The sequence below is a fragment of the Mixophyes fleayi genome, chromosome 11 (assembly GCF_038048845.1).
Source record: "Mixophyes fleayi isolate aMixFle1 chromosome 11, aMixFle1.hap1, whole genome shotgun sequence".
Taxonomy (NCBI): domain Eukaryota; kingdom Metazoa; phylum Chordata; class Amphibia; order Anura; family Limnodynastidae; genus Mixophyes; species Mixophyes fleayi.
This window is the reverse complement of record NC_134412.1, coordinates 33,233,286-33,257,522: the sequence shown is the minus strand read 5'-3', so window position 1 is coordinate 33,257,522 and position 24,237 is coordinate 33,233,286. Positions and strand designations below refer to the sequence as shown.

The 24,237-nt window shown below is 41.0% G+C and overlaps 1 protein-coding gene across 1 annotated transcript in view; it reads left to right on the top strand.

Moving 5' to 3' along the window:
* SYNGR4 (synaptogyrin 4) overlaps nt 1–24,237 on the top strand; it is a 154,323-nt gene that overhangs the window by 87,770 nt on the left and 42,316 nt on the right. The window contains exon 4 of the mRNA XM_075191100.1: nt 651–790. Within this exon, the coding sequence (XP_075047201.1) occupies nt 651–790 (140 nt within the window). The remainder of the gene's footprint in view (nt 1–650; nt 791–24,237) is intronic.

Here is a 24,237-nt window from a genome sequence, read left to right as displayed (position 1 = left end):
TTCAATATGATACAGATATCATCTCCACTATCCTTCAAAAACATATATAGGAAAAATAGAGTAAAAACAAAATATTCCAGGATTGCAGTAAAGTACAAACAGCACCAGAGGGTGTGGCCCTTGTGTTAGGTGCTCAAGACACACCACCCGAAATGTAATGCTGTTCGAAATTTCCTGCAAACCTGGAATAAATATAATAGAGCATTTTTCACTCTATTTGTGTGTACAGTCTTAGCATTTTTTCAATGTATTTCTATTTTGGCCTTTTACTAACCTGAATAGTCTATAATACAGTGAAAATTAATATTGTGCTCACATTACTTTATTTTGTATAGAGAAGGAAGTACTGTTCGATGCCTCAACTAAAGGATTTACATGTGTTTTTGCTAAGATATTTGGACCTTTTCTTAATTGTATGATATAATATCTCAAGAGGCTCTTATATTGGATCAATTTAAGTTTTACAAAGAAAATATATGGAATATATTAAGTAATGGGTTTTAAATGGACAGAAAAATTAAACTACTGCATTCTTAAAGCAATTGTTTCTCAATTTAAATGTTGTTTTATTTATGAACTGTGGAATAGATTGTGAAAATTCAATTGATATGTTTTTTTATGGTAACTAATTGTATATATTGTGTTACTAGTTATTTGTGCGGCCCTTTGGTTTATTGGATTTTGCTTCCTGGCACATCAGTGGACTCTGTCTATTCCTAATGCCTATCCAATGGGAACTAAAAGTGCTCACATTACCATAGTCTTCTCCTTTTTTTCTATTCCATGCTGGGTAAGTTACTTTCATATTTATACAATAATAGTTCTGTCCTTACTTTTTCAGCAAAATAGTCAGTCCTAACTCCATTTAAGACAGTGTGTATTCTGCACCAACTACACCTAACTTCTTACAAGTAAACACAACAATTGGGTTGCAGCTTCTAAACAAAATAGTTCCCTATTTCCTAGTTAAAGAGTTTTCTGAATATACAAATTAGATAGAGCAAACATTGTTGTAAAGTGTCCTAAGATTTCATTATACATACAATATACATATATGAATCAAAAAACAAAATTAAAATCATGAAACCAAAATTTCTGGAGTAAAGAATCTATAAAAAGACAAATACAAAAAAATTGTAAAGTCCCTTTTGTTAGAGTTCCCAATCCAGAGTAAGTCAATGTTATGTATACTCCCACACTTTAAAGAATGTGTAAGTGACAGTAACTAATAACTTATGTGCCTATACCTGTATGACCATTCTTGGGTTCATTAGATAAAGGTTCTCTTCAGTCCTCCTTGTAGACTCTCTGTATGTGATACAAACTCTGCATTCCATTTGTATTTGCTACAAACTCTACATTTCATTTGGAACACACGTGCACCGCAGTCGTTACTGTGACGAAACGAGTTTGATAACACCTTAACCAGCCTGTCCTTCGTTTCTCACAATATGTGGATTATAACATATTCTTTTTATAACCCTTTCTTTTGTTCCACAGCTCATCAGTGTACAACTGCAGTGTCTAAATACATGTGGATAAGGGGACATTGTAGCTCATTGTAAATATGTATATTGTTTATTGTATATTATAGATATTGCAGTGATGCAGTTATGCACTGTTCTCAAATTGAATCTAGGTGGGTTATTGGTAAGGATTAGGTGGTGTCCAGGATACAGGTGAGGGGGCTGGAGCTGCATTTATTCTACCCCATCCTTTCTTTACAGGAAGTACGGAACAGCTTGGTACCCTGTGACATTACAAAGAATTGTGAGGGGTTAATTTCAGGAAGGGTTAACTGTTATCTGATATTTGGACGTGGGGGAGGCCAATTAGTACCCATTGTCCTCCACAGATCTTCCTGAGAAACCGCAGGGGAGCTTCTGTGGAATAACAGCTCATCTCCACTCACCCTCCAACTCGCTGGTCTGGCATCCACCAATGTTTAAAGAGGGAGAGAGCCAGGGGGTTGCACTATGGAAATTGGACCCTAGATATAAGGAGCCACTCCAGGGGGGGGGGGGGGGGAGATGATGTTCATTCTGTGATTTGACTCCTGAAAGGTGCAAGGTCTGGTGTTGAGTTGCCATTATCTACCAGAGACTACATATGCAGCTGAGAGAGTCCATGGGCTTTGGATTCTGCAATTCACAACAGCCAGGTGACTGTAACTCCTTAAGCTAGTGGTGTAAGGGACAGATAATGTGGTGATCCTGCCAGACATTGATTTACTGTGTGTATATAATATTCTAGTGATTGTTTTTATTACAATAAATGTATTGTTTTACTTTGGAGCTCCTTCTAACCAGTGACACCATTCCTCAGAAGCCCATTTGATGGCTAGTGACTCACGGTTACCTAAGTCATAATTTGCTTCTGCAGAGGTAAACTTCTGAGAAAGGTAAGCACAGGAGTGCAGTCTCTGATCCTGAGGATCCTTTTGAGAAAGGATAGCACCAGCCCCAATGTCTAAAGCATCAACTTCAACAACAAACAGGAGTTCAGGATTCGAATGCCTGAGGACTGGAGCAGAAATAAAGGCGTTTTTGAGGGCTTGTAAGGATGCCAAAGCCACAGGCAACCAATTAATTGTAGCCGCACCTTTATAGGTAAGGGTTGTAATGGGTGCCACTAGTACAAAAAAGAAAACAGATAAATGTCCTGTAGTAATTTGCAAAGCCTAAAAATCTCTGAATGGCTTTCAGATTTTTAGGTACTGTAGCACCCAATATTAAATTACCTGCACCTTTCAGGGATCCATAGAGAAACCGCTAGGGGAGGTGACATATTCCAGGAATATGACTTGTGTGACCTCAAACTCGCATTTCTCAAGTGGTGTTGACGAACTTTGAGGAGCACCTCTCTGACATTTTAGAACCAGAGACTAGGAGTAGATCAGGATGTCATCAAGGTAATCAACAACGAATTTGCGCAGGAACTCCCATAGGACATTATTAATTAGACTGTGGAAAACAAACAGGGCATTGCAGAGTCCGTATTGAAGGCGGTTTTCCACTGGTCCTTCTCTCTGATTCGAACCAGATTATATGCTCCCCACAAATCGATCTTGGAGAAGATTGTGGGCTGCTTAAGCTGGTCGAAGAGAACAGAGATGAAGTATTTTGGACTGAAACTTTGTTTAGGCCACGAAAATCTATGCACGGCCTCAGACTTCCATCCTTCTTGGATACAAAAAAGAATCCGGCTCCTACCGGCGATTTAGAAGGTCTGATTGTCACAAATCACCCTACGAGGATAAGTTATCAGAATCTGTTGTTGATGAGAGCTTCACCTTTATCAACCCCCTTTCCCATGGAACCAGATGTGTGCCGGTACTTGGTTGTCCCCAGGACTTAATTTACAGTAGTGATAACTTAATTCAGATAGGTGGGCACCACAAAGGACTTGGCAGCGGGATGCTGAGTTGAGATCTCTATGGCAACAGGGATACAGGAAACACCTAGGTTAAAATATACTGAGTTACAATAGGATGTAGTACCAAACTGCATAAGAGTATAAGAGTTTGGCAGTGTAGAGTAGAGAATGGAGCTGGAACTAGCTGTGGCAGGATGGTAGTGGAAACCGGGAGGCCGAATGAATGCTTTGCTCACAGAGCTGCTTTAATCCTGTGTACAGGACGTTAGGAGGGGGAACCACACAGAAGGTAACAGCTGGATTCTGTACACAAGCAGGTAGAATGAAGGTTAATTCACACGAGGAATAAATAACCAAAGTATTTATTTTAGCAGGCAGAATGAAGCTGAATTCACACAAGGGTTAATGGTTTGCAGTTCATATAACAGCAACTAGATAAAGCAGCTGAATTCACACAGAGAGTTATTGGTTTGCAGTTCATATAACAGCCAGCAAGATGAAGTTGAACTCACACAGAGAAGTCCATAACACAGCTGCAGGATGTGGCTGAATTCTTTCAGAGGATAAATGGTGGAGATCTGTATACAGCAGGAGGACTGAAGCAGCAATCAGGATGAAGCTGAATTCACATGAAGGGTTGAGATCTGTATACAGCAGGCAGATTGAAGCAGCAAAACAACAGCAACAGTGATGATCAGGAACTAGGAAAGTGTTGCACTGGTAATTTGCTGAGTGTAGGAGGAGACTCTTGTAGTCTGCAGAGGAAGCCAACTGGTGAATGAGATCAGATTTTCAGACTCAGCAGGATGCTTAGCAAATCTCTCACCCAAGATGGCAGCCTCAAGTACTGCAGACAGAAGTCACGCTTGTCCCCAGATAGAATGCTGCATTCGACCAGGAGGGAGATGTATGGTGATATGGTACTGCTGAGTGGTGTAAACAGGACTAAGACCCCGATTCGTGACACCACGATCCTGCTACTGGGTAGTGGTCTCACAGACGAAAGTTAAAGTCAAACAACAGGCAAAGGGTCATTCCAGGCACTTATAAACATAATTGGGGTCACAAGCAAAAGGTCTAATCAGGCAGCGATCAGGGGTAGTCAGGACACAGGCAGAGGTCAAAACCGAGTATCAGACAGGAGCAGAAAAAACTCAGGAACAGGAGCAAGGAGAAGTAAGCGTGTGAAAGCTGTAACTGGCAAAGGCTCAGTAAAACTGCCAGGTATTTAAAGCACTAGTAGCAGATTGAGCTGCAGGTGAGTGGAGTTGATTTATAACAAGCAAGCTGAAAACAACAGTGCAGGAGCCAAAATGAAAACAGTAGTTACCTGCAGTTCCTAACACTGAAGAACCCTTCCTGCAGGTGTTCCTCCACATACTCTTCCATAGCCTTGGTTTCCAGAATTGACAGTGCGTACAATCTACCCTTGTGTAGCATGGAACTGGGGATGAGGTCAATAGCACAGTCATAATCCCAATGTGGAAGAAGGGAGGCCACCTGCCAAACACGGAGGGGTAAGGTCAAACAGGTATAAGAGCAGGCTGCTGTCACGGATTAATAGAGACTGAGCCCTACCTGTTGGTATTTGCGCTGCTATGCTAGAAGACGCAGAGTCTAAACACGCCTCCGGTCTTCGCCAGGGACCCCTGCAAGGAAGTTTGAAGTTATCTGCAGAAGACGCACAGGCCACAGCCCTTCTAGTTAGCCACCAGCGAAGAGGTGGGCGAACAAACATGGTTGTGTAATCCGAGGTCAGGCCATGTGAGCAAAATGGTACAGAAGGATCCAACAATAGCGTGGTCGGGAAGCCAAAGGTCAAGCCAGGAAATCTCTATATGCCAAAAGGGAGTCCAGAAGGAAGGTCAGGAATTACCAAGTCAGGAGCCGGAGAATCAGTCAGGATGGAGTAAAGCAAACAGGAATGCTGGAACATAAGGAGACCTTGATACTCTGGCACCTGCCTAGTGGCAGGTTTAAATAGAGGAGCAAGAATCCTGATTGGTGGCAGAGGAATCGCGGTCAGAGCAGCTGACCCCCATCAGGAAGTGACAAGAAGAGTCCCGTTGCTGGGTAATGGAGATGCGAAGAACTGCGTGCACGCAGCAGGTGAGGCCCAGGCGGAAGAAGGAGTGTCCCATTATCTAGCAAAGGGACGAGCTGTCGGCAGAGGAGGGCGTCTGTCCTTGGCACTAATGGTGTGTTCGGGGAAGGCGTCTGACAGCTTCGCTCCAAAGTAAGATCTCCCCTTTACTCCCATCAATATGAGGATTGTGGCACTGGACGCAGGGATGCCCCAGAATCAAAGGGACAGAAGGACATGAGATCCTGAAGAAAGAGAGGATTTTGGAATGGAGTGTGCCCATCATGAGTTGCAAAGGTAGAGTCCTGGAGAAGATCCTACCACCAGTCAAGGCTCTTCCATCCAACCCACAGACTGTAATACTTGATTGACGCTCCACTGGGGCAATACCAGGAGACTGGATGAATTCCAGATCAAGGAAATTACCGGCAGTGCCACAATCCAAGAAGGCAGAGACTGAGGTGGAACTAGTTCCATTGGCAATCCGAGCAAGAATCAGCATAGAATTCTTGGAAGAGACAATCTGAAGACCTAGGCACACCTCCTCAATGCCTAGTTCTGATGATTTTCCCACCTTATTAGGTCAGGAACAGAGTAGATGACCCATGTTGCCACAGTGCAGGCAGAGAACCAAGGAGCGTCGAGTGTCGCCTAGACCTTTCCTCTGGGGAGAGGTGATAAACTCCTAACTGCATGGGTTCAGAGAGTTCCGGTGGTGCAGGATAAGATACCAGAGAGAAGATGGAAATTGATGCCCTTTTTGGCCTTCCTTTCTTTAATCCTTTGGTCAATCTTGATTACAAACTGCATTATGCTCTCCAAGGTAGTTGGTGAGGGATCCTGCACTAAGGAGTCCTTAATGTGCTCAGAGAGACTGAGACAAAATTGACTCCCCAACCCAAATCTAATTTGAGAGACTCTAAAGTACGGATGGTGGGTACTTTTTGTGCAGAATGGCAGGACATTATAGGAATTCTCCAGAAACATTGGAATGTCCTACTTTTGGATTGTCACGATCTGCCTACAGCTTATGCATTACATGCTGCTTTGCATGGCAGCTCCTGCCTTTTTGTCCTTATTATTATGATATTTGTATTGGCAGTACCTCCATTCACCAGAGGTGCTGCTATTGTGCCTTATTGTGTGCATTAGGGGTTAACCTTCATGTTCACCAATTATCCCATGCACCTGGGTGTGGTTTTCCCTTTATATACCTGTCACTCCCAGCACACATGGCTGGTTATTGTTGTCCTATTCTGATGTCATATCCTGTGTTACCTGTGGATTCTTCCTCCTGCCTTGCTCCTCTGGTTTATGCTGCCTGGAATCTGTTCATACCCCTGCATCCCTGCATTAGCTGTGTACCTGCTTGTTTCTGGACATTTATATTGTTTCCTGCATCAGCCTGCACCTGGTAATTACCACTACTCCTGACTACTGGTCTGCAAATAAACACAGAGTGTTTTCACCATATTCGTGACTCCTAGCTGTACTCCTGTTTGTAACCGTGACATGTATGAAGATCTGAGAGAGTTACTGGATGAAAAAATCTCCATAACCTGGAGGAGAGCTAAGAACCTCAATGATTATTTGGTGCATAGCTTTCTGCCTCCCGAGAAAACTATCATTAATACTAAACCGACTGGATTTTATAGATGCGGTCGCTGAAAGGCATGCCTATATACCATACAAATCAAGGAACACTATGATAAATATTTTAAAAAAATGGACTATTAAGGATTTTGTGAATTTTGACTCATTGAGAGTTATATATTGCCTATCATGTCCATGTAAACTTAACTATGTTTGCATGACAAGTAGACCTTTCAAAAAACGCATCCTGGAACATGTCAGTAACATAAAGAATGCTGAAAGAGATAAAAATAATTTCAAGCAACTCACTACAGTTGCTAGACACTTTCTTCAACATCACAATGGGGATCCAAAATTCTTGAAGGCCTAAGCTATGGAACAGGTCAATAAGGGTATAAGAGGAGGTAATCTCCAACAGGAACTTTTAAAAAGGGAAAATGAGAAAGATTTTCCTTATGGGGAGTTCAACACCCTATGGCCTTAATGACCATAACAACTATACTGCTTTTCTTTAAATCATATTAATATTAGTATATAGGAGACATCATCTTTGTTTGGACACTATTCACTGATCTAATTTAGGGATGCATTAATTCCTCACATGTATTATCATCAATTGGGCTCCTAATCACATTTTATATCCACTAATGCCCTGTAATTAGGTATTTTACACTTTGTATTAATTATATAATAATGATCAATACAATTAAAAATAAATAAAATCAAAAACCAAAAAATCTAAATTATAAACACCTTTGCATTTCACTAATAGTCACTTTATTATTTTTGTTTTAATGCTCCCATATCAAATTATATATATCTGTACTTTTATGTAGTAATTTTGATTAGAATAACGTTTTGATCACATAATTACACATCATATATAATAATAACTAATATCAATTTTAATTCTTTATTAAATCACTTATTGTATTCTTATACATTTGTATTTTCAGTAATTAGAAATAATTGTTCTTCCCCATTAGGTAATAATATTGATTATCGACTTTTGTCACACTGATAGGGAACAAATAGCATAATATATCTCTCTGTTACCTTATTAAAATGAGTCCCAAATATATTCTATACAGTGAAACCATAATGGCTTTTCACTGTCAATAATAATACACGCTGATCCTTGTTATAAACACAGACCTCAGACCAATATCATCTAGCATAGGGCGGGACAACACATGGGATAGGCTGAGAGTGGAGCTTGTCAAAATGTATCATCGGTTCCGTGATAGAACCTATAAAGAGACAGTTGCTAGCAACGTCGCTAAGGATGTAAGAGTATTCAATGAAAGGGGAGGGCTAAGGACTATAAGAAGCTCATTAATCCCTCTTATTGGCTTGCCTTGAAAAAGCACCAAGTGAAACGCGCGTCTTTGGCGAAACTCGCCACGCTCGCTGACTCACCAGCTAATTTAATATACTTCCTTTAAGCCGGCTATCATATTGGTGTTTCTCGGGGGATGCAGCAGTCAGTGGATGAATTATTACAATAGTGTGTGTGTGTGATCTTTCAGGTTCAATCTATATAGATATTCATATGACCATGATCTCTTCAAATGGCTTTAACTTGCTTACAATAGGAAAGATTCAGTTGTACCATCAGAGATTAATCAAGAAATGATTTCTAATAACAATCATGAATAAACTACCATGTTGAATACATTGTAGGGTTGGATTACCATATTCTAATATTAAGGACTTTATAATACTTGTCAAACACTCAAACAACCAAACACCCAGTCTATGGGGATTTGTTCTAACTGAATTATATATCATTGGATTAATATGGTGCTAATGCTGAATTGAGCATAACTGCAACATATAAACAATTTATGAATATTGATATCCTTTATTACCATAATATTAACATTCAAATTATATTAATAAGGGCGTTATCATACTCAAGCTCTGTGAACAACAATATTAGTATTCAAGTTATCCAATCAAATCCATTTTTTTTTTAATATTTCGCTGGTTCTATATGGGAATGAGACACAATCATTCTCCATTTTTAATGTATGCCAATAAAATGTTATTTTTTAATATAGCATAAAATATTTGAGTCATCGAGTGCCCTATATATACACATTTTCTCTTTTTTGTTCCTTATTGTTCTTTAACAATTCCCTGGGAAACAAGGATGTCGGGGTGGGGTACTTTCATGAGTTGCAGTTGTTCCCATGCCATAGCGGCTCATTATTTTCAGTCTGACCTCGTCCCGGCCGTCGTTATGGCGTCACTTCCCTCTTCCCCATCTCGGCTGTCGCCAGGGCAACGGCCGAGGGGGCTTCTCTAATCAGCGCTGTGTCTCGGCAAATGACAGCCGGACATGTGCGCATTTAGTTGTGCACATTAATTAGTAGCCTCCTGGGGAGGTAATTAGGCTAGTTCGAGCTCTGGCCTCACATTGGTCAGTGTGGGGATATAAGACAGGGAGGGCTTAGCCTTCCTGTCGGTTATAGTTTCTGTTCACACACTTGCTGACCTCCTTCATATCACTGTGGATACTCTGCCTGTAATCTGATAAGATACCTGTTGTGACTTTGGCTTTTTCTGGACCCTGCTGTTTGCTGGTTGCCCCTGACCTCTGCCTATTTACTGGATTCTCCTTACTTGCAACCTGCTCTGACCCTTGGCCTGCCCCTAGTTATTCTGATTGCCTTGGACCCATGACCCATGAACTGTTCCAGGTTAATCTCTTTATTCCGGTTACTTCTACCATCTACGTCACTACAGTTTCTGTACATAAGCGCCCACTATGCTGAGTTTAAGAACTGAGGGCATCCGAGTACCTGTGAGTGTAACGAGCTCTACAGGAAAGGCCTCTGCTAAAGACAAAGACCTCTACCAGACCTCTGGTCTGGGAGTTCATGTCAGAACTGTTAGCTATAACATGTGCACCCTATGTTCTTAAGTATAACAGGAAAAATATTGAAAAAGCACTATGTTAAAATATATTGAAATGTGTAGTGGTCTCCTATGTAAATCATTTACTCAATAAAATATTTAAACAATGTACTTAAGCTTAAAAGAACTAATACCTGTGCAATCTTATTTAAGTTGTATATTATATCTTAAAATAATATTTATTGTAAAATTGCACAACAAGCCTAAAAGGGTGCAACATATATAAAAATCCAGCATAGAAAAAAGTGTATGTAAAAAATAATATATAAATAGCCTGTTTAAATATTAGGGGTCAAAGTATGCAAGTCATAAATCCACTTTGTCTCTACTTGCAATATCATTCTTTCATAATGCCCTCCCCTCCACTATTTTATTCACCTTATGTATAACAGTGAAAAATAGCAATTGTCAGGGCCACCTTAACAACTTTATGGGCCCCCGGGCAATGCAGTGTATCGGGCCCCTAAAAAAAATAAAATATATATATATATATATATATATATATATATATATATATATATAAATTGTGTGTGTGTGTAAAAAAAATATATATGTATGTAAAAAAAAACGTGATTATATATATATATATAATCACTTTTTTTTACATATATATATATATATATATATATATATATATATAGGGGCCCCCTTAACTTACCTTAAGTCCGATCCTCTTCTTTTTTCCGCGCCGCTGAGTCTCTTCTGCCCTCTTCCGTGTGAGCACAGCACGGAAGAGGGGACCAGGGAGGGAGCCGGATCACTGCTGATGTGACCGCAAGGTAAGTATTTAAAAAAAAATAAAATAATGCAGGGCCCCCGGACACCTGCCCATCGTGCCCAATGGAAGAGACAGCCCTGGCAATTGTGGGTCCCTGTTATTGACTTCAAAGTGGGCTGAAACACTATGGTATTCTGCATTTGCTTAGAAATCCTAACATTCTATTTCCTAATAGTGCATTTTAGGAGGTAAATTACTCCTTTTGTTTCATAACTAATCTTTTCATTTATTTCAAATTTTTTACCATTGGAAGATGATGATTTTTACCTTTGCAAAATTTACTCCCTATTATACTACATCCGTAGCAACCTGGGCAGTAGAAAAAACTCCTTTCTATTCCTTCAGCCATGTATTAGGTGGGACTTCCTGCTCCGTTACATAGCTAGGCACTGTTTTTTGTTAGATGCCGTTTTGTAAATAATCATTGGTTTGTTTCGTAGGATTTGTTTTACGCTCTCATATTTTATCAAAATATGGCAGTATTTCTCCAAGATCTTTTTAAACCTCCCAGCCAAACTACTGTATTCTACTGTATTCTGTAATAAATAAAACCATAGACTGTCACCTTTTCTTCCTTTTTATTATAGGTTAGGAGTTGTTTCCTACTTTCTTCACTTTTTTAAAATTCCTTCTAACTGTATTCCTGTTATAATTGTGTTCTTCAAACTTATTCATTACAGAGATTCCTTGTTGTGTGCACATCTCGATGTGGTATAAATGCATTGGAATCCACTCGATTATTATGTGTTTTGGTGTAAATATGCCCATTATTCATGCAAATTTCACTTTTATCTGCTGTAAACTCTAAATTAAGATCATTGGAATTAATATATATGATAAACTCTTCTAGGGTTGATCTTTCTCTTTCCCAAATTATGTCAATATCGTCTATATACCCTCAGCAATATCTTACATGTCTCACAAATGTTTTTCGCACTATACAAATTCGCAAAACTTTTGTCAAAAGTTATCTCTATAGCTGTACCATTCATTTGTTTTTAAAATGACCCGGCAAACCAAAGGTAATTATGGACCAAAATTAATTGATACCTTCTACAAAAAACCCAATTTGTTTCCGTTTTAAATCGCCTAAATTGATCAAAAAATATTCTACATGTTCACATGCAATTTGGTGCAGAATACAACTACATAATGATTTTACTTCACAAATCGCCATAATATAACCATTCTATCGAATCCAACTGGCTTAATTCCTGCATTGTGTCCTTAAGGAACCCAGGGAAACCTTGATTTCATTTTTAGTCAGGATTTCCTTTAATTTGCCTACCTCTTAGTCAGAACCTCATTGGTCCCACCAGTCGTATAGAAGTTGGTTTGCCTCTTCTATATAGTCTCCTTTATTTATTAGCAATACACCCCCTCCTTTATCAGCTAGTTTTTTTTTGTTCTCTTGAAATTCCTTTAATCTATTTTGTTGTTTTTTTTTGGAAGATTACATTTTATATTGCCTTTGTCATCTAGACCTTTTAAATCCTCTTTCACTAGTTTTTCGAAAGTGGTAATATAGCAGGTTTTTATAAATCTCAGATAAAAAGTGGACTTAGATTTTGAAGTTTCTACATTTGGGTCTAGATTTACTAAGCTGCAGGTTTGATAAAGTGGGGATGTTGCCTATAGCAACCAATCAGATTCTAGCTTTCATTTATTTAGTACTTTCTACAAAATGACAGCTAGAATCTGATTGGTTGCTATAGGCAACATCTCCACTTTTTCAAACCCGCAGCTTAGTAAATCTAGCCCTTGGAGTAATAAAAATACAGCCCTTTTCTTTATTAATGAAATCAATATATCAGGCGCTACTTTGATGTCAAGCAATACTTTAATTTATAAATTATACAATAGATCTAACTATTATCTGCAGCACGAGCAATCTACTGATATTGCCCCAAAAAATCCAAATGGACAAATAGAAAATATAATTGGAAGTGCTGATATATTAGATATAATTTATTAATCTAGTAAAATCAACATACAATACTGATATACAAAAATATAATTACATTAAAACATATAGGGGCACATTCAATTAGCGGGATCGAGCCGGAACGGGCCGCGTAGTCAATACACGGTACCGCAATAACGTGGATTTTCGTTCGCAGCCCGTAGGGTTGTGTACGAAAATCCGCGTTAATGCGGTACCGTATTAATGGCAATAGTGCACAGGATTCGGGGTAACGCGCATTACCGCGAACCGGAAAGCTAATTGAATATGCCCCATAGAATTAATATACCAGTATATATCAATACCTGCAGGTTTTATATTTTATCACACATGAGCTCATAAGAGTAGTTTATATCCATAGGTACTTGTAATTAATGAAGAAAACAAGGTATCAAAATAAGTCCTCAAGCATAAGTCCTCAAGCATAAATAAAACACCTGAATGAATATCCTCCAAATGAATAATAGATGTAAAGGTTTCATTTATGCAAGAAAGAGTTTCTCATATAGGACCGCAGATGATATAAAAAAATAAGTATTATGGAGCAAACTGAGAGCTCTTCTTTATTACTCTTAAAATAATTTTCAGCGATACTTTTCTATTAAAGTTTTGAAGATCCACTTAGGTATCAAACTTGTTTAAACCCTTTTGGGTAGCAAATTTTAGACCTTTATTAAGGACATTAATATGTGTGTCTTGTAATGAAAAATCAGTTTAAAATACTTTTTGGTTTTACTTCCTTTTTTTGGGTCTTTATTTCCTACCCTTGCCTCCATCTTTTTGTTTTAATGCGCTTTTTCTGTTGTTATACACTATTCTCCATTCCAAATGCTCCTTTTCTGGTGCCTTTTCCATTTCTGGACTCTCCTATAAAAAACAAATGAAGTTTGGTCTCTTACCCATGTCCCTCTATTTTGGATTCCCTAACTTCCTTATTATATGCATCAAGCTGCTCATTTGTCCTAATTTTATGTATTAAGGTCGTAACAGTTTCTTTGTTATTCCTTTCCATTTTTCCATCCCCTTCTTTTAAGGGGTGTCTTGAGGCCTCTTCTGAATCTGCAGACCCTCCAATTTTCTTTGATGGAGAGTTTAAACAGTTTCCTGCAATCCTTCAACTTTGTATGAAGCAACTTGAAGAATTTCCGCCATATTTTTCAGACCAGTTTAACCAAGTAGGTTTAATGTTTATAAGCTTCAGAGGAGAGTCACAGATTTGGGCCTTCTTATTTCTGATGACTCCATTATCCATAATACCATGGACGTCATTAATGCAGTTTGTTAGAAATACACTCCATGTCACTCACCGGACTGTGAGTGCCACTTCCCGTGTATTCAGGAACCGTGGCCGTCCGCCATCCTGAGGGTCTGCGCATGTGCAGCCCTTTCAAGCCTTCAGTACCTGTTGCTTTTTATTGATTGGATGATCAGGCAACCCTCCCTATTTAAACCACCTGTGATCATAACCTGGTTGCCTGATCTTGGAGTCTCATTCCCCATGAGCCTCTGAAGGTGTTCCTGTGTTTCCTCGTGTATTCAGCTCCTGATGATTCCTGTTAATGCTATTGTGGTTTCCAGACCACTTCAACTCTCCTGTGTTCATCGTGTCTGCACTCAGCTGATTCCTATCCACTGCCTCCGTTGCTTCTACAGAGTTCCTGCTCACTTCAACTCTCCTGTGTTCATCGTGTCTGCACTCAGCTGATTCCTATCCGCTGCCTCCGTTGCTTCTACAGAGTTCCTGCTCACTTCAACTCTCCTGTGTTCATCGTGTCTGCACTCAGCTGATTCCTATCCGCTGCCTCCGTTGCTTCTACAGAGTTCCTGCTCACTTCAACTCTCCTGTGTTCATCGTGTCAGCGCTCCGCTGCTTCCATCTCTTCTACTGGATACCAGACCACCTCAACTCTCCCGTGTTCTTCATGTTTCCAGTTCCACTTACTACTGCTTCCTGAGTATTGCTTCGTTCATTTTGGTTTACCTGCCATGCGCTGCACCAACCTGATTACCGCTTCCACCCTCCAGTGGTCTCTCCTCCTGCCGGCCTTCAGCCATTCAGGTATCCCTGCACGTCTCTCTGACAGCCTGCTCTCCTGAACCGCGGTATGCATACTTCTCATTGACTTTGCTTGTGTATTGCATATCCATCTGTACTGAGTTGTGTTCTCCTCCGGAGCCTCCTATCCACTGAGGCTATTGTTACCATTGACTTTGTTTCCTATTGCCTGGATAGTTATTGTGACTTTGTATACTTAAGCAGTGCTGGTCAGTTATCGTTGTATTGTGGATATCATCGTGGGATCAAGTTCTGTGTGCCCCGTGTATACTCTGCATTACATTCATCTCCTCGTGCCCCCCCTCACATATATATAGCAGTGGTACAACTTGCTGATGCAGACCACTGACTCCTGTTCCCTGTGACACCAGTTTCAAGTATCCTCTCACATAAGCAGTGGTACAACTTGCTATACGCAGACCACTGACTTCCCTGTTAACTACCTTCACCTGGATTCCATTCCTTCATCTAGACAGCTGTACAACTTGCTATACGCAGACCGCTGACTCTCACTACCTCCTCGCTACTCCTGGACATTTACCTCACTATAGCAGTGGTACAACTTGCTATACACAGACCACTGACTTTCCTCACGTTCCCTTGTCCATCTGGTTCCTCGTGTCCAATCATTTACTCATTACCAGTTGCTGCTAGTCATAGACTTTCCTCGAGCATTCTCTCACCATCTGCTGTTTCTCCTGTTCCGTTGTCACCCTGCTACCAGAGAACCATATTACCAACTATATTACTCTGGTAAGTCCATCATCTGGTGATATCCTGGGCAAAGACTCCTAGTGCCCGTGACACTCGATCTGCATTCAGATCATCTTATCACAGTTTCTCTGTTTCCATTCAAACGCCAGCATGTGTTTTAGTTCTTACACTTGTCTCTAAATCATTTATGCATGTGGATATGAACAGACAAACTATGTCATATAAAAAAAAACTAACAAGAATGAAAAAACCCTTCCTATACCGCGTCAATCACAACAAATACCAACCTTAGTTATTGGATTTATGGAGATATCACCACAGTTTGATAAAATAAAGAGTGCACTTTTGACTCTAGGCTGGGATTCAGATTCTGAGAGTGAATTTCTTGATGACCCTAGAGAGATAGTTGACAAACTTTCTATGTCTTCTGTTTCCGGTTGAAAACAGTGGCCTCGGAATACAATAGATTAATAACACGTGACACTCAGGTTGTTTAACAGGTATATAGTTTATTTAAAGTTAAGAATTAAAAGAGTAAATACAATACAAAGAGTAAATTAAGAAATACTTAGCTGCTGAAAATAGATTGTCCCAGTAGAAAGATGTTTAATCATAGATTATCCTAGGACACCGTCTTTCTCCGTGCCACTGACGGCACGTTATCTTGAAAGCTAGGAAAAACGAACTGGCAACAACCAGGTGCTTGGCAGTCCTGCAGTATTCCAAGCCAAGGTGACGTTATGTCGCAATTACCTTGCTTTTATTGACCAGGACCTTAAAATCATTTACATATAATGTATCAGCATGATTTTGAACAGTCTGCTGGTTTAATACTGATAGAAGTTACGCATGTGCAGTAGGCCCAAAGACAACTCCCTAAGAAAAAAAGTGAATAAGTTTCTAGAAAAGTCTTGATTATATAAGCATTGTGAAATCACTTGGTTATATAAGCCTTAAAGTAATACGCACATGAAGGCATAAAAAACATAGAGAAGGCACTGCTGAAATGTGATATAAAAATGGGTGTTCAGATTAAAAATCAATAATAACAATGCCAGGGTTTAAATTGATTTTTAATCTGAACACCCACTTTTAAATCATATTTCAGCACTGCTTTCTCTATGTTCTTTTTGTATATTAACAGGGATTGACAATTAACCCTTTTTTGCAGCTGCGTTGTGTGTAATTTGAGTGTGGCGTAGCACAGCGCAGGATTTTTTTCTTTTGGTTTTCTTTGCACATGAAAGTGAAAGCAACAAAATGGGGTTTCAGCAGTCATTTTGTCAGACCTGGGTTCAACTCCTATGAGACACAATTATCATAAAAGGCATAACAAGAGAAGAGCCTGAATTTTGAGTCATGCAGCGTCTGGAATTGCTCCTTAAAGGGGGGCACTATGTTAGGACCATGTCCATATTTTGAATCAGATCTGCCATACTTTTGTGCTACCAGAGGTACTGCTGTTTTACTCTGACATTTTCTCTTTTACCTGCAGGAGTTAATCTCACTCCCCTGTGTCTGGCCTTTATAAGACTACCTATTCCAGCAAACTGTGCCAGTTAAATTGATTGTCTCTCTTGCTGGTCTCTCTCTAATACTCCTGTAATCTGGTCCTGATTGACCCCTGGTATCTGACTCAAGTTTGTTCCATCGTTTTCCACATTTCTTGTTACCCGGACCCCGGCTTTGTTTGACTTTGCTCCTGACTACTCTCTGGTATTGTGGATATTCCGGCTTCTGAACCTGGCTTGTCTGACCTTCCTCCTGTCTGATTCCTCTGTGGATCCTCCAGTCTATACTTCAAGATAGTAAGCCTACAACTCCCATCATTTCTAGACTGTTCCTCTGTGCTGTTTCCAATATATCTTGCAAGCATTATCAAGTGCTTTGTTTCTGCTTGCAATATATCTTGCCAACATTATCAAGTGTTTTGTTCCTGTCTGCAGTATATCTTGCCAGCATTACCTGTTGTACATATGGACGAGTGAGAGCTCTATTACCATTGACTGCATTTCGTTATTACCTGTGATCAAAAAAAAGACACAACTACTCTCCGTGGTCTTCATAATGGGAACCCTAATAGATCTGTTTCCTTTGCATCACACCATTTTTAAATCTGTTCAGTTTGGCTTGGGTCATATATATATATATATATATATATATATATATATATATATATATATATATATATATTAATTTTACAAAAACCTCCATCTGTTCTAACAGTTCAAACTCCTCTTAAATTGAGTCAATTTCTGTTACTAAAGTTATTAGGAGTTCTCTTTGATTAACAGTTTCATGAGTTGGAACTATTACAATACAAAAGGTTGTGAATATACCATATTTGTTGGACTATGGCTGCCTATTTAAGAATATACATCTTGGGGGCGTGGCCTGGCAGTCACTCTGAGCGGACGTGCTTCACTGGAGCTCCTCTAAGTACAAAAATCACTGTTGTACGGTGCTTTATTGTCACATTAGCCACGTAAAAACACTGCAAGGTTTAAAGAGAAAGCTACCCACTCATTAAGCTGCTCAGATACCTCCCTGGCAGCTGATTCGGGGACCCGGCAATACCTGACCCTGCTCAGTTGATAGTGCTAGCTGCCCTTTATTGAGCAGCCTACCTCCTATGACACGCCACCTTGGGGACACAATATCACTGGCGGCTTTGAGGTGCCGCCATTGGATCCCTGCAGTGCCGGCTGCATCTGACTGGAAGTCATGCACGCCATTACTGCCTTCTCTTCTGGAGATTAGACCTGTGCAGTGCCTGCTGGGAGCTCTGCTGAAACTTGGTGGACGGAGGGGAGCAGTGGTTTGGTTGCTGAGGCAAACCCGTTGGCGCCTGCCTCCCTGGCTACACGGAGAATTTACCTGCATATCGTTGCAGCTATTCATTCAGAGTTGGACCTCCCATTGTCAGGTCCTTCATAAACCCCCGGCTGTCACTACCTCTTTAACATCTTATTATCGGCATCTGTACAATAACCGTGGAATGCCTCCTGACGATTCTTATGTCCCTCCCACTGCCGGATGCAGACTCTTGCGGTCTTGTTGAGCTGGGGTGCCTGATCAGACTTGGACCCCCTGAGACAACTAGCACTGGCCCATGGATCAGACTGTGGCAGCCCACACTTGTCCCGATGAAAATCGGGGCCACCCCTCCCGGCCATCGCCTCCATACTCCCTTGGTGGTCTCCCTCGAGACTGTTCCTGCGGATGTCAGGGCGTATTGGCGGATCCCCGCTCACAGGCTGTGCGGCACAAGTGTCCGGTGGCACAGCGTCCTCCATCAGGTACAGACCCAGCACCTCTACTCTCCCTCCGGGATCAGGCTCAGAAGATACCTGTGTGGCAACTTGTCCCTCTCTCCACCTGCAGCTTGTGGTCACACCTCCCTGCGAACGGGTTTATCTCCCTGCCAGCGATCCTGCCTTGCTACCCGCTCTCAGGACTCTTCATTTGGCGTGCCTCTCTCCCAATGGTCTGGTTGTGCTCACCATTTCCACTCTCACAGTGAGTACTGTTTACGAAACACCTACAATGTGCTGCTCAATGTAATTGTGCCGACAGGATCGTCAGTTATACCCAGTAACTGTGCAGTCCATCTAGTGGTCGTGTGATTACTACACCCTATAAAACTGGCTTCAGATAAAAAGTGAAAACAATAAAGCACAACAACACAACTTACGAGCAAATGTCTAAATATAAAAAGTAGTTTTGCGTCCGAGTCTGCCACCAGTCCCTGTTCTGCCTTTTACCAGAGCTGCAGGCTCATACTAGCTCTGCTACCACTTCACAATGGCTGTCAATTAACACAAAGACTAGCTAGGCATCAGGTGTCACTTCTGTGGATTTGTATTTGGGTCGTGCACCTTCCCTCCTATGTCTACATAATTAACACTGTCCGGCCCGACCTACCCAGGAAAACATTTTGTCAAAAAAAACAAAACCTTACTGGTGCTCTAATATCTAGTATGCATAAAAACAGCTCCAGGAGAACGAGGGGGACTCAAACGGGGATCCTTCAACATATGACGAGACAGGATTCTCCTGCACATACTACCCCCCCACCTCCTCAATCCTAATCTGTAAACCCGACTGAATCTGCAGACGCTCTGGCCACTATTCAAGCTATGATGGTCTCTCTTCAGAACTCCTTTACAGTTGAATTTAAAAAACTGTCGGCTGATCTTGACAAATTGTGCTGTTGACTAAACGTACAGCTTTTATTGAAAGTATAGTGGACTCAAACTCTAAAAAGCTGCAGGAAGCAACACAAGATATTGATTACTTCCACAGGGAACTGATATTCTTTAAAGATAAAGCAAAGGATCTTGAAAATAGAGAACACCGGAACAATCTTCTTATCCGTAACATTCCGGAGTCGGTGGACCACCAACAACTAGAACCGTACCTGGTCCGTCTATTCCAAGCTCTAGTTCCCGAGCTCTCTGATCAAGATATCCATATTGAACGAGCCCACAGGGCCTTACGCCCCAGACCTAAAGACACCGAACCTCCCAGGGATGTTGTCCTTAAATTTCTAGTTTTTAAAATCAAGGATAGCATAGTTACAGCAAGCAGGAACTCCCCCTATATTCAATTTGAAGAATCTAAGATTCAAATCTTTCAGGACCTGGCTCCCTCTACAATCTTTAAGAGCAGAGAATTCAGGGAAGTCACAAGAACTCTGCGTGAACATGGATATAAATGTAAGTGGGGCTTCCCTTTCTGGCTAATTGTAGAAGTGGGAGGTCGCCAGCTCACCGTACGGGATCCCAATGAAGGCAAAGACTTGCTGCGAAAACTGGACCTGGGCCGTACGGCACCGGATCCGGTCTCCCAACCGTGACATTAGCTTTTGGCTTCTTTTCTTCTGGATAACCTTTTTTCATTTCAGTCCCCCAAGATGGGACTCAAGTTCCTGTGAATTTGTGGAACCTGCTGTGGCTCCACTACCGGTGTTGTGACATTCCGGGCATTTAATCCTGGACTTAACAGTTCTGTTAAAAGGAATTCTTCTTAGTTAATTGTTGAGAGTAATTTACTCACCACAGTTCAGTTATTTCTGATTTTAATTTTGACATGTATAGTCTGTGCTTATATATTCAATAGTTATATATGTTTCTACATGCTTAGAGTCTATATTCTTTTGATACATTTTGGTTTCTTACTCGCTGTTTAGTGTAGTCATTTACAATACGAGCTGCGGTTATGGGGGCTCTGTCCTGTCTGTCTACCGCACGTTGGTCTGGGCAGTGTCTCTGTTTCACCCATTGTCCAGGGCTCCTGGAGGTGGGTTACAGGGTTTGACCGCCCCTCATTATCTTGGGTTATGTGGAATATTAAGGTTTCCCGGGTTCATATTTTACGTCCTTACTAATGTTCAATATGTACTTGCATTCATTTTGCTGTTTCATTGTGTGTTTCTGGGTGGGTCGGGTTGGGTTTACCTACCCGGCCTCATCCCCCTATATTCTGGGTTTTAGGAGAGTGGGAATGGTATAGCCTCCAGTCTCTCCTTGATGTCATAACTTCACTTCCAAAACCTTGTACACCCAATCTCTGAGCCCATTCGACCCGTTCCAACCAGGACAGACCGAATTCCCACCTTCCTGTGGGCTTAATCTCAGTAACCACTTCTCCCCTCATTCTTTTCTGGGGGGAGTAGTTGACCACGATCTATCCCTATCCCTTTACTACCACCCACTTCCTGTTCACTTCTTTTCCCCTTCCTCCTCTCCCTGTTACTTAAGACCTTATGTATGCTTCCCCCTCCCCCCCATTTTTTTTCTTTCACTCTTGTACATCTCGTAGTGCTATTGCGGGGAGTCACGTCCCTCAATTTTGTAACCCTTAATGTCAAAGGGCTTAAAACCCCTCAGAAGAGATCACTTCTACATAAAACTGTTAAAAACTTGAATGCAGATTTTGTATTTTTACATGAAACACACTTTAAACAGAGCGACCACCTCTCCTCGTCCTCTCGTAGATTCCCCACTATGGAATATGCTTCCCTGCCCGCCAAGAGGAATGGAGTTGCCGCCATGATCAGAAATTCCCTGCCTTTTCAGCTTACTGCTTCTAGTCTCGATCGTGTGGGCCGCTTCATTATACTGGTAGGTCAGATAGGACACCAAATTATTACTGTGGTGAATTTGTATGCTCCCAATTCAGAGCAGACTAGCTTTTTAGCAAATTTTTTCTAGAACGAAATAAAATACAGAGGGACATTCTCCTGATCGGTGGGGACTTTAATACAAATTTAACAGAGGAACTGGACAGGTCCGGGGTGCGGAATATCTCCCCACTTACTACACACTCAAAAGCGTTGATCAGACACATGGCTGGGGCTGGTCTGTTTGATTCCTGGAGGGCCCATAATCCCTCATCTGGTGATTATATCTTCTACTCGCATCCACATAAATCCTACTCCAGAATTGACATAATTATGGGGTGTAGTACAGCTTTTCAACTTCTCACTCGCACTGATATACTCCCCAATCCTTGGTCGGATCATTCGGTAGTCAAGGCTTCATTTGATCTCTTGAATAATTCTAAAGGTAGATCGCCATGGAGACTAATTGAATCCTTGTTCAAACTTCTCCAGTTTAAAGAGCAGATGGGCTCCCACCTCCAAGAATATTTTGACTTTAATCTGACTCCTGAATCCCCTCTCTCCACCGTTTGGGAAGCACACAAATCAGTCATTGGAGGAGCCATTATCAAATATGCATCCTTCCACAACAAGCAACAAACCATGAAATTAAATTTTCTTACTGCCCAATTGCAGCAGCTCGAGTATATCCGCAAACAAAATCGTTCCAAATCAGTTTATAAACAAATTCTTTCGGTCAGGGGCGAAATCAATCATTACTGGCTGAAAACACTGAACGAGCTCTTCGCTGGCTTAATCAAAAATTTTATGAAAAAAGCAACAAATCAGATACTATGCTAGCAAATAAATTTAAAGCTAAACGAGCAGCACAGGCAATTGTGGCAGTAAGGGATAAAAATGGTATATTTAATTACGACCCAACAGTTATCAACGACTCTTTTCACAGATTTTACAATTCCCTTTATAATTTAAATACCGCTGGGCCCCCTTCACCTTCCTCAACGGCCATCATTCAGCATTTTCCAAAGGCTTGTAAATTACCACAACTAGATAGGACCTTAGCTTCCAAATTGAACGAGGATATCTCTGAAGATGAGATTAAAGTAGCCCTCAAGTCCCAAAAAGCATCTAAGGCTCCTGGTCCTGACAGATTATCCATCTCATATTATAAAACTTTTGCGCATATTGTGACCCCGCATCTACTTTCTACTTTTAACTTGGTTCTCCACGGTGGGAAATTTCACAATGACACCACACGCTCCAACATCATAGTCATACCTAAACCCAACAAAGACCCCACAATTTGTGCCAACTGTTGGCTATTTGCTAAGATCCTAGCAAACAGGTTGAACAACCATCTGTCACAACTTATCGATCCAGATCAAGTTGGGTTTGTTCCTAATAGATTAGCCCTAGATAACACCAGGAGGACAATAGACTTGATTTGCTATATAAATCAATCCAAAGTCCCATCGGTAATTTTAGCGCTAGACGCAGAGAAAGCCTTCTATAGGCTTTCTTGGCCGTTTATGTTTCAAACCCTTAAAACCTTTGGATTTTTTGGTAATTTTCTTCAAGGTATTCAAGCTCTATACAATAACCAGTCCTCCTTGGTCTCGACAAATGGCTTGAGTTCCCCTGTGTTTGGTATTAATAATGGGATGAGACAGGGCTGCCCTCTTTCCCCTCTTATTTATGCGTTATGTATTGAACCACTTGCTGCTCGGATTCGACTGAACCCAGATGTGAAGGGAATCAAGGTGAATAGTAGACAATATAAGATTTCTATCTTTGAGGACGATGTCCTCCTCACTCTATCTTCACCCCAGACCTCCCTTCCTAACTTATTTATGGAGCTGCAGAAGTTTGGTTCTCTCTCCAGATATAAAGTGAACAATTCAAAATCAGAGGCTCTCGCACTACACCTTTCGCCTCACACTAAGAAATTACTGGAACTTAACTTTGATTTTCAGTGGCGTCCTCGTGCAGTTCATTACCTGGGCGTTTTCTTCACAACTTCCTATGAAACTCTGTTTCAGGCCAACTATCCCCCTTTGCTATCTACAATTAAACAAGATTTACTCACCTGGAATTTTCTTTGTATCTCGTGGTTTGGGAGAATCAATACCAATTAAAATGAACGTCCTGCCCAGGTTGTAATACCTATTTCAAACCCTCCCTGTTAAAGTACCAGATTTCTTCCTGAGCTCTATTCAGTCTCTTTGTGGTAATTTTGTTTGGCAGGGTAAAATACTCAGACGTACTAGGCTCTGTTTAGCCAAATCTAAACATAACGGGAGTCTGGACCTTCCTTTGTTTGAAAAATATTACCACGCCACACAATTGTCTCATCTCCTCTCTTGGCTCTCGCCTGTAGGACTCAAAAAATGGGTGGACATAGAAGAAATGTTGTCCCCAGACTTGGGAGTAAGCTTCTTGCCCTGGACCCCTAGGAGTATCAGACCAGCCTCAGTCTCTGCCATCCCCTCCATTAGTTGAGATATGGGATAAACTGAACAAGCAATTCGCTCTGGTCCCCTACCCTTCGCTGTGGAGACACCCTCGATTCCCACTGTCCTGCATTAAGGCTTTTGCTTACCCCTGGAGGATGATGGGTCTAGACTGTTTC